Source organism: Gouania willdenowi, chromosome 20 (assembly GCF_900634775.1).
Source record: "Gouania willdenowi chromosome 20, fGouWil2.1, whole genome shotgun sequence".
Classification (NCBI taxonomy): domain Eukaryota; kingdom Metazoa; phylum Chordata; class Actinopteri; order Blenniiformes; family Gobiesocidae; genus Gouania; species Gouania willdenowi.
Window position 1 is genome coordinate 22,929,330 of NC_041063.1, and position 11,926 is coordinate 22,941,255.

At 36.6% G+C, this 11,926-nt stretch overlaps 1 protein-coding gene across 1 annotated transcript; it reads left to right on the forward strand.

Annotated features, from left to right (window-relative positions):
• Positions 1-469: 469 nt before the first annotated feature.
• Positions 470-9,464, forward strand: zc2hc1a (zinc finger, C2HC-type containing 1A). Its single transcript, XM_028434835.1, has 9 exons — positions 470-552; positions 2,176-2,249; positions 3,269-3,385; positions 4,202-4,343; positions 5,226-5,368; positions 5,440-5,545; positions 5,640-5,709; positions 6,577-6,681; positions 8,455-9,464. Exons 1-9 carry the CDS (start codon positions 534-536, stop codon positions 8,570-8,572), a joined length of 894 nt encoding a protein of 297 aa, XP_028290636.1. The 5' UTR covers positions 470-533; the 3' UTR covers positions 8,573-9,464.
• Positions 9,465-11,926: the final 2,462 nt, after the last annotated feature.

The window sequence follows — 11,926 nt, forward strand, 5'->3', positions numbered from 1 at the left end:
CTCCCTTTTATTCCCTGAAAAGTTTGAGAACCATTGCATTATAGATATCAGTGCAATAAATGATAAATAATTCAGAGTAAATTTTAACATTTTATATCCACACTGAATGTGAATCCCTAAAGTTAAAGAGCTGGGAATCATATTGACAACCTACTCCATTCTGCTGTCCAATACAGACACCGCATTAATACAACGTTCCAGTAACAACCAATGAAATTCTCCGATGTTGATAAACCGGAACATCATAGAAGACGGTAGCCAAAGATCACCTACGTCAAGATATTTTATTTTATAGATGTAGACACTTAAAATCCATAAAAATCATGCTTGAACAAATCAAAATATCTCCGTGGGGAATCAAATATTGAGTATAGGAAGTGCCGGTATTGCTAATAATCAGAAATCATTGAAAGATTGTTCTTTATAGCCGATAGGAAGTGAACCCGGAAGTGTGCGACAGAGAACTATCTTGTCTGTGTTGTTTACGTTGGGCCGTTAGTAACAACGGGGCAGCATCACACAAGGAATACCCGATGATGGAAGAATTTGAAGGTGGGCAAAATTCACGCTTGGGAATTTATTTTAAGGACTTTGTTGTCATTTATAAGCACACAGCCTCTCAGTGTTTCACCCCGTATTGTGTTATTTATGTAGGGTGACAGTTTATGGCTTTCGCCCCAACATTTCCCTTTTGGATTTAGCCTAAAGTAGTGCAGCTAGGTGACGTCTGGGCCAAAGGAGAAGCTAGCTGTGAATGGGTGGGGAAGCTATCCACTGTTAGCACACAACTGCTAACACTATTGTTTACCAAATGTGGAATTTCAGACATTTTTCTTCTTGATTTATGGCTTATGTCGTCGAAAGTCTATTTACTGATTCACAATAACTCAAATTAAGCGTTCACGTTTATAGAATTGATAGATTTACTCAGTAATGTAACAATTGCTATGAATTTAGGCTACGTTTTATTTAAACTAATGGGATTTCTTTATATTGGGATGTGTTTAATTACGTCCTCTGGTTTAAATAGTATTGTGTTAAGACAGTAAAGGAATTGTATTTAACATATAGTAACCCATTAATTATTAGCAAGTCAAATTTTTATTTAGGTTTTATTGATCTGATTTGAAATTTTAGAACAGGGTAATTTGAAATAATAATAAGCTTTACATTTTTAGTCCATTGTCTATGTTAATATTTATTTGTGTTTCTGCCGTCTGTTCTTGTATTGTTACGTTTGCTGCAAAAGTGAATTTTCCCTCTGAAGATCAATAAGAGTATTCTATTCTATTCTATAATGACACGACTGAAGATTGATACTGGGAAAAATAATGGCTTTAGTACATTTTTATTGTTGCTTTGACTTTTTTGTTTTGTTTTTTGTAATTTTTTGTTTTGAATTAATTAATTTTGTGTGTGTTTTTTTTTTGTTCTACTTTTCTGCAAAATTTTGGTAATTTTGTGTATTTTTACTGTCCTTCTGTGAAATATTTTGAGTAATTTTGCTTTTGTTTTGTCTTCTTTTAAGTCATTTTGTGCATTTACATTGTGGGCCACACAAAAGCAAAACTATTATCTCAGCATTTAGAATAATGACCAGACTGAACTTAGATTAATACTGGAAAAAAAGAATGGCTTTAGTATATTATTTTTCATGTCGTTTTGGGGTGTTGTTTTGTTGTTTTTTTGTTTTTTTGTTTTGTCATCATTTTGTATGTTTTTTCTCTCATTTTGTGTTTCTTGTTGCGGTCATTCTGTGTATTTTTTGGTCATTTTTGTTGGCGCTTTATTGTCATTTTTTGTTTTTAAATAAATTTGTCTATTTTTTTTCACCTTTTATAGATTTCTTTGGTCATTTTGGGTATTTTTATTGTCCTTTTGGGGAATATTTTGCGTAATTTTGCTTTTTTCCATGTTTTTTTAAGTAGTTTTCTGCGATTACATTGTGTGGTCTCCACAAAACAAGTAAAACAAGGGCCGCAAAACCTTTTTAAACATGAATATGACTTGTAACAGTTTTTAAACAAAGGTTTGGCAAAAAGAAAACCAAAAATGAAATGTTATGGTGTTAAAAAATTACAGCTGTAAAATTTTAAAAGAAAAAAATTAAATTAAAAGAAGCTACTTTTTAGAATCCCTAAGCTCATCCATGGTGTGATTTTATTCTTCTTGCAGATGGCGCTGCCCCCCCCTCTGTGGATCTGGTCCAATGTAACTTTTGTGAAAGAAGTTTCTTCCCCAAAGTCTTGGTAAAAATGCAGTATATCATGTAGAAACACTAAAATTCCAATCAAGTGTACCGTTGTTTTTTTGTTGTTGTTATTTGTGGATGAAAAAACTAAGATGGAAGACGGAAATGAATGTCTTCTATTTTCATGGAAGTCAGCTGTTTTAGATGATGAACCAAAATAGCCTGCAGGGCTCCACAATGAACTTTTTATAGTGAGAGAAACATGATTCAACAAAGCAACAGCCATTAAAGCCAGGATTAACTGTACTGTTGTCACATCTGTGGGAAGGAGGAAGGACTCTTTCACATGCGACAATGTTAAACCAAAATAAAAGCTACACTTTGACTATAATAATTTCAAGTGATGCATTTTGATCTAAGAGCAATTGTATTGTAGACTTTTCTGTATAAATTAAAGTTTTGCTCATTTTATTTTTCATTTTTTTTTTTTTACAACATAAATTATACAATAATTGCACTTGTAATTTCTTATATAGAGCAAAACAGAAAAAAACATCCCCCAAAAAACCAAGAAAACAAAAAGCGTAAGAAAACCATATAAAAGGGAGGGAAATAAAATAAAATAAATAAATAAATGAAGATTATACATACATACAAATATGCATACATATACATCACATCAAAATCAAATCAATCTTTATTTATAAAAAGCACACTTTTTTATACATAAAATTAGGGCTGCTCAATTGATAGAAATTCAATTAATACACCTAACGATTACAAAATTAACATACTTGAAAAAAAAGATTATTAAAAAAAAATGTTTTTTTTTTTTACTTATGTTTTACTTGCTAAATGAAACAAAACCCACTTTTTCGGACATCTACAAATAATAACCACAAGAAAGAAAAATATTGTTGGTAAGAAATGACTTCTTGTAACTGCAGGAGTGATACGACCCCTACAATGAGGTGTGAGGAGGGTGGGTGGATTGAAACATCAGTGAACGAGAGTCAACATATTCTCGTTCAAATCTTTGCCCACTTAAAAACAAGTCATTCTCTTTTATTATTTCAGGAGAAGCATACCAAAATCTGCCAAAAGTCAGCGGCTAAAAGGAGGAAGGTTTTTGACTCCAGCAGGCAGAGAGCAGAAGGCACTGAAATCTCTGTCCTGAAACCCATCAAAGCAAAGGTAAAGCTGAACATTAATGTCAGCAAGGAATAAGGAGGAAAATGGTGCTATTAATAAACTGTATGTAGTCACAACATTTAGAGTTGTTGAACATTACTTTACAACAGGAGGAAACTTTTGAATCCATTTTTACATATTTTCTTTGGCCATTTTGCAACTTCCTTTGTCCCATTTTTGCCCCTTTTTTCCAGTTTTTTTGCCAATAAATATAAATGTTTCCTATTTTTTTGCCAAATTCTTTTTAACACTTTTATCGAATTTTTGTCCTGTCTTTAATCATGCTTTACCACTTTTCATCCAATACCTTCTGTCCAATAGATACCTTTCCTTTCCAATAAATACTCTTTTCTTCTTTCCCTACATTTGCCACTTTTTATTCTATATTTTTACCATTTTTATCACTATTGTTTTCCACATTTTGCTCATTTAAGATACCTTTTTTATCACATACAGCCTGTTTTGTCATTTTTTGCCACTCTTGACTGCTGTCAGCTCATTTCGGTCACTTTTCATTCTTTTCTTGTCACGTTATTGCCACTTTCCAACCATTTTAAGCATTTTGTATGCATATTGTATTTCACTTTCAAAGTTCAGCTGTTGTAAAGTTTTAGGACTTGGAAGCATTTTTCCTTCCAAAGCTGCTTCATGTTTTGGGGAATGTGTTTTATGGCTTATTTTTTCATGTGCTTTGACAACATTTGTCGCTATTAGGTATTAAAACCCCATAAAGCCTCGCTCTGATTAAATTGCAGCTTGTAAGTTTTGATGTGTTTGAAACAAAAGCTCTGTAAGGGATCGTCTTCTCTTTCCTGCCAGGCCGAACCTCCCAAGAAGCAGTCCAATTGGCGCAAGAAACACGAGGATTTCATCTCTACTATTCGGGCAGCAAAGATGGTGACTGTAGCCATGAAGGAGGGAGGACCGCTGCCTCCACCCCCACCTCCCACCTATGACCCCGGTACTTGTTTCCTCATGAAAACATCAAGGCTGTGATTGAGTCAGATAATTGATCAATGTTTCTGATCACGAACCCTTAGACTAGGGGTGTCAAACTTATTTTAATTCAGGGGCCACATACACACGACTTAGTTTAATCTGAAGTGGGCCTGAGCAGAAAAATACAGATTTTTCGGGAGTAAACGAGCAATTTTATCAATTTTTCATTTTTGCGTTTAAAAAATGTCTAACTCATTTCGATCATAGATTTAAAACATAAAGTCACAGATTTGAGAAACTCCAAGATCTCGTAGTTAAGAAGTCCCTAACTTTGCGGACAACTTTAAGAAAGATACATTTTCAATGTAATTTGAAGAATATCTTTTGAGAAATTGCTCATTTTTAGTTCTGGTAAACAATTTCGTACTAAAAATGACAGTAATGTAATGTAAATGTGTGCAGAGAGAAATTACAGATCCATAATGAATGATGATTTTGGTGTAATTTGTTAAAAACAATGTTTGACAATACAAATCAAATCCTTTTGCGGGCCGAAGCCAGGGTTCTTGTGGGCTGTATTCAGCCCGCAGGTCTTGAGTTTGACACCCCTGCCTTAGAGGTACACATACCCCTGGTTGAGAATCCGTGCATGATCCAACATTATTTACTTAGATGTGGTCATTAATTAAGCAAACAAACCCATGTTTATCCACAGCCTTCCTGATGATCTAATGCTACACTTTTTTGCTAATGCTAGGAAATTGTTATCAAGTGTGCACAAAGATCAAATATAAGACTGATTAAGATCTTCTTTTTTGTGATTTTAATTTGCTAACTAATTTGCATATGACATTGTCCCTGCTGGGTTCAGTGCTGGACTGATTGTGATTGTTGCCATCCTCAGACTATATCCAGTGTCCGTACTGTCAGCGGAGGTTCAGTGAAAGTGCAGCAGACAGACACATTAAGTTTTGCAAAGAGCAACATGCACGGATGCCCAACAAAGGCAAGCCCGGAGAAGCCAAGAAGCCTGCAGGTTCCACGCCGGTATGTGAGCGCAAACGGCAGCCAGTACATCAACAGAATCTTAAGTCAACTCATTCTCTCTCACTTCTCAGCTCAAGCCTCCTGCTGCGGTGAAAAAAACCAACGCCCCTGTCGTATCAAGCATCCCTTCAGCGTCTTCTCGCTTACCTCAGAGATCAGGGTTCGGACAGCAGTCTGGTAAAACCTCACCGCTGCATTAATCACACCTCACTGAGCTCTTTGCATGTTTGCCTCAAGTTACAACGAGTACAAATCCTCTTATTGCCTTTAGGAATCCCCTCCACTAAGGCTTCCTCAGCGGGTTCAGTGAGGAGCGCAGGCCTCACGAGCCCACCATCAGGGTGAGTGCACGTCACACACAAGCATTGACACTAAGGATCCGCGCTGATTTCACTGATTTCACTGAAAAATGGCGAATACTTGCATGTGAAATTGATTTTTTCTGCCGATCTTATCCACCACCGCATTCGCTTGTGTCTGCTACACGTGTTAACAACAAGCCCCCAGATCATTGTCAGTTTAGCATGTCGACAGTTCGGCTATATTACACAAAAAAAGGATCGCAATTGTAATTTGTGTAACATGGAAAAAAGTCGTAGTAAGGCTGCAAACAAATAATGACAACCTCATTCACCATTTAAGAAACCACCACACTGCACAGTATGCAGCATTTGAATCTAGCAATCAAGCTAATGCTAAAGCTAAAGTCCGTTGACTTTTGAAAATATTACACATGCTGCACTTTATTTTCTGTAGAATGTGTGACTTTTAGGAGCTTTTATTCTGTAAGCTGTTTTTTTTATTAATATTTTTTCATTTAAATATCCACAAAGCTCCTGCATTTTTTTCTTTTTGCACTACAAGGAAACTTAAAACACTTTATTGGTGGTTTATGATGTTCTGTTAGCTTGTCCAGTAGATTGTTATTTTATTATTTACCACAAACCTTGTGATTTTATTTATTTAGTTTTGGCAAAGAGCTCAAACAGGTCTCTGGCGTAACTTGTTAAATGTGTAACTTGTAAAATGTGAAAAATGGAACTGACAGCAATGCTCTAAACTTTTCATCTTTATTTGCATTAAAACAACACATTTGTATTTTTTTCTGATGTTTTACGTTAAAATAAGATTGGAACATTCATGGTGTATGCCGTTAAAGAGCTTCCAGTTTCACATTTCTGTCTTTTTTCTTTTTGTTTTTCTGTCAGAGCGGCAAACAAGCCCCAGGTTATGAGTTCTGGTTACGGATCAGCGAGGAAGACTAACCCTGGGACAGGTTTAATCAAGAAGAAAGCAGAGGCCAACATATCCAGGTGAGACACAGTCTGACCTCTACTGACCTCTACTGGTTCCATAGAGTATTGGTCCTATCTGAGATTGAATAGAACTGGGGCCTCATTTATAAAACATTGAGTAGAATTTAGACTCAAAGTGAACGTACGTCAGAAATCTGAAAAAGTATTATGCCTAAAAATTTCCGATTTATAAAACAAGCGGAGCTCACCTGTACACACTTTTCCCTTTATAAATCACAGCCCAGCTAGAATTTGGTGCAGGTGAATTAACTTCATGTTCCGCACTCGACACGCCCACATTCTATCATAAATAGTCAATGCAAAGGAGCTCATGAATGGTTTTTGCGTGAAAACGAGCTGCTGACCAATGGGATTCTTCCATCGTTAGTGGCAGAAGTGACGAGGAAAAGGAATTTCAAAACAAGGAAGAGATGCATGTGAGTGGTTAAGGTGGTCCTAAAAAGTATTAAATTGTCTTAAATTCAGATCAGATAGGTCTTAACTGTACTTTAGTCACGTCACCATGAGAATTTCTGGTTAGCAGGGACTGAATGCTTTTCTTATCCTATTCCATCTTTCCCCGTCATTTAGATCACATGATGCAATAAGTCTGCTGTTTTTCCTTGCTAGCTAACCTGGCCTTGCTGTTTGGTTGTGCCAAATGGGAAATGCTGATTTAATGACAAGTGGCTTGAAAACCCAGTTCTTTACATTTACTTAGAAGGCCTAATTTTTAAATAAAATATTTTTTTCCTTTGGTCTGTATTTCAATCTTAAGTTTGGTCTTAAAGTTTCTTTAAGATGGTATTAAAAAGGTCTTTAAAAAGTCTTAAATTTCACTTCTTCCTACCTGTAGTCACCCTGGACGTGACTGGGTAAAGGGTCTCACTTGAAACTCATAATTTTGAGAAGTTGTAGGTCCACAACAGATTGTTCACAGGCGCGGGCACAGCTTACCTCCTCTGCAGGTTGATGGAGCGCGTCAAACGACTGTCCATCCTGCAGTCTGTTACAGACACACAGACACTGCTGAGCATCAGGACATGAATCATGTGTTGATGCCACCGTTGGATTGTGGATCATATTCACATTTTACAGTTCGCGTGCCAGTACAAGAATTCATTTTCACTTAGAGCCTTAACATGAACATTTAAATACATGAGCTAATGTCTCACTGTTCACATCTATAACACAGCAGGCTTGGATATGATTATGTGGATCTATAACTCTGATATGTGAGCACATTGAATGTATGAGGCACTGTTGTTTTCCCACGTAATCAAAGTATTCGTGCTCCAGGTTCAGAGGTAGTGCACTAATGCGCACATTCTTACACTACGTTTATTTTCATAAATCACAACCCCCGTTTTTTGTGTAAGCAAGTTTCATAAATGAGACCCCTGACCTGTGACATTTATTTTTTGGTTTAATTCATTTTTTTCCACATGATTAAAATGAATGAAAATAACATCAACTTGTGCTATATTTTTAATTTTGAAAGAATGTGTGTGATTGATCCATATATTTCTAGCAAAGAAAATACAATTTTTATTTTATTCTTCATTTCTTATACCAGTGTTTCCTGTTTTTTCTAAATTAGACAAAGAAAATGCTCTGTCAAGTTCAACCCAGCAGTGTTTTTATTGCATATGTAGTGTTAAAGTTGTACAGAGAATAGTCCTTTAGTGGAGTTGTCTTTGTCATTAAAGTTGAGTGTCTCTTTAATTCTGAACAATCCTGGTGGTAAAAGCTGTTTTTTTTCTTCCTTCTGTTTTCTATCAAAATATTTAGGAATAACGGAAACGTTGTGAATGACGTCAGCAAGTTCTGTCACTCGTGTGGGACCAGGTACCCGGTGGAGTCGGCCAAGTTCTGCTGCGAATGTGGGATGAGGAGGATGTGCATGTGACACTACGAGTGACACTGCAGTTGAGAACAGATCCGTCTTTTTTTCATATGCAGGTGGAAACCAGGGACGCAAACGGATGAAATGTTACATTTTCATGCTGAATAGGACACAAGGTGTAAATGCTCAGATCTAGCTTTATAGATGTTGTTTAATTTGGGCCGATGGATGAAAGCATCGTGCAGCTTATCAAGTCACGTGCTTCCCTCCTCCCCCCTTGATCGGCCGACTGCGTTTCCTGCAGCTTTTACCCCAAAGCAAAACATTCCAGCTGAGCTCTATCTACTGTACGACTCATAGGAAAAACTCATATTTGGTGTGAACAGGAAAATGTTGCAAAGTGTGAACCCTTTAATGGTGATTTATTAGGTGATGACTTGCTATTTCACCTCTGAAACGCATTCCTGGTTCTCAAGCGTCTCCTCTTTGTTACAGATCCAATCTGCTCCCATTGAAGTGCAATATGAGGAGGAGAAAGCCTTGTTGAAATTCCTCAAACGCTTCCACCACGAGCTCGACTCCTTTTTTAATGTCACTTTAACAACATTTCTCCTGCAATGTCGACAAATGTAGCACTAGTCCTTTCAATGTTTTAAATACCTTATTTATTTTCTTATGGTGATTCATTCTTCAGTTTTTTCCCGCTTCCTCACATATTTCTCTATTTAAGTCCTGAATAATGCAAAAAGTACCGTAATTGACTGACCAATATCGATGCATTAAGCTGCTTTTTTGATGACAAGAGGAAACTAAAGTGTGTTTTTGGTAAATGATAAGAGATGTTTGCTTTGCACACTGAACTGCTGTGTTTCTCTTCCTGATTGCATTCGTGTTAAGGCTGGATGTGCAAAACTAATGAGTATACACACACGGCAATAAAACTTCAGTGATGACAGTCGTTATCCTGTTGTTTCTGTAAGCAGAGAGGAAGTGTAGAGAAATCCAGTCAGACCAGTGTAAACAGCTTTTACTCATCAGTAAAACATCATAAAAGACAAACATAAGCTTTAATTATTTTAGTACCCTTTGTGCTACAATAGAGAAAAAGAGTTTCTCGGCTGCATCGAGGATCGTATTATCTAGACTGTGCATTGTTTGGCTCAGCCGTTCCTCCGTGGCATGAAGCGATTTGAACCCATCAATCACAACTCGATGACTAATAAACACTGTCATTCAGAAGAGTAACAAAAATCTGATTCACAGCCCGGGCCGGAACTAAAAGAGAAAGAATCCCTGACTGATAGAGCAGGAATGTGTTGTTGCTAGCAGCGTCTAAAGTGAAAGCAAAACGTTAAGTGAACACTGTTGCTGAGTAATGCTGAATATCAACAGCACAGGCTTTACCCAAAGTCATGCTGTGTTCGAAATGTTACACAATGCACTATACACTTGATAAGTATATACTGTCTACTACACGTGTCAAACTTCAAAACAAGAGCCCAATTTGCAAAAGCGCTAAAAAACCAATGGAAGATAAGAAGAGATGCTTTTGTTTTGAAAAGCGGACATTTGACTTTTAGCTTGAAGCCAGTGTCATGTACTGAGTGCGCATCATACTGAGATTGTATATGTGCATACGTTCAAAGTGAACGTACAAGTGTTTTATTTGTTTTATTGGATTAGGTTAGGGTTATAAACTCAGTACGGAGGTAAACTCAGTACGTGACACCGGTCCCAGGATGATTTTACATTCCGCTCGCAATGCATCATGGGGCGGTTGAGTATGACTTGTGTGCAGACCATGCGTACTTAAAAAATGTCCCAACATTGTATACATCCGGGTTTTTCTTGCATACTCAACCTTTCCATACTCTCTTATGGGAACGCACTACATATTTATTTTGACGTCAGACTTGGTATGAGTAGTGTTAGTATGACATTTCGAACACAGCCACAACCTGCAGTTCATGAACTTTTCAATTGCTTCATTCTGTGTAGCTTGGAACGTGATCTGTAAACGGATGCAACGAGTTGACAGGAAAGCTCGGTACAGGGAAGCAGAAGCTTCTTATTGCATGGTCCCATGAAGGATTAGAGGAAATGGAGCGAGTCTCTATAGTTTGAACCAGTTGGCCTCAGGTATCTGATGATTCCTGAGAGTTGAGCATCTGGTAGCACTCGCTCATGGCAGCCAGTAACGTCTGAGCTTTGCACAGTTTTCTCGCCTCCCTTCGTTTCTTCCTCTGCTCGGGCATCCATTGTCTCGTTTCCGTCCTTCTTTCTGACTTGGTGGTTGATTCTTTGGTCTGTTAAAGGACAGAGTCAGTTATGAAAGAAAGTAATAACGTAGGTTTGCATCCCCCCAGGACTGAGTTGAACAAACCACCCAATCTGCCAAAAGCTCATTCCTATAGAGTAAAAATCATGCCAAAACCTCATAAATCACACAAACGTTTACTCATTTCCACACAAATGCCACTAAACTTTCAACAAAACATCCTGTTTTGTATTTGAAGAATATTTTTTTGTACTTATAAGATTTTAGTTTGTACCAGAAGGATATTTTTTTGTAATTAAAGACATTATTTATTTGTTCGATAGGTACATTTCTTATTTGCGTTAGTTTGTAAATTATTTTTTGTATGTGCAAAATGTGTCGTGTTTGTGAAGTTTTGGCATTATTTGAACTCCGTACATTCTAGGCTTAAACATTTTGATTCAAGGATCATAAATATACGTTTTTGGAAACTAATTGGAATTTAGTGGATTAAAAACCAAGTAAAGTGAGTGTGATTTTTGATTTGTCAAGCCAGGAAAGGTCTGTGGGCTTAGTCTTGTTTAGTGTTCAATGCTTTCAGTGTCACACAAAAATCTGTTAACATATTAAATAGTAAGTTGTTTCTAAATTATTTATATAGATATATATTTTTTCTGTATAACTTATTTGCTCTACAGCTTCTTGGCTCCAGAATTGGCATGCCATAGGAAAATAATGTATTTTACAAACTTTCAGTTCAAGATCTTTGTTGATTCTACTGTATAAAATATTTTTAGACAGAACGTCATGTAATTCTAACCATTTAACCCAATGGTTTCCAAACACTTTTTTTTTTTTGGATCGTGACCCCATTTTGATATCACAGATTTCTAGTGACCCCCAAAGACATTTTTTCTTTTCTAGAATTAGTTTTTGACCACTTTTGTTAAAGTGTTTTAAAGACACGGAGTAGCTAAGATTAGTGACAAATTGCACCAGCTCAGACGTTTTTATACTGAATTTTATTTTAACGAGGTTTGTATTTGAGAAAGTGATGGTTTAGAACAGGGGTTCTCAACTGGTCTCACCCTGGGACCCACATTTTGCCACGGTGATTAAATTGCGACCCACGTTTTTTTTTTTTTTAGAATTCAACCAAT

What these genes read in the sequence shown, in the direction of transcription:
- zc2hc1a (XM_028434835.1), top strand. An exon ending in ACCTCCCACCTATGACCCCG is followed by an intron (nt 4,344 to 5,225) that starts GTACTTGTTTCC and finishes TGCCATCCTCAG; the next exon opens with ACTATATCCAGTGTCCGTAC. An exon ending in AGGGTTCGGACAGCAGTCTG is followed by an intron (nt 5,546 to 5,639) that starts GTAAAACCTCAC and finishes TATTGCCTTTAG; the next exon opens with GAATCCCCTCCACTAAGGCT.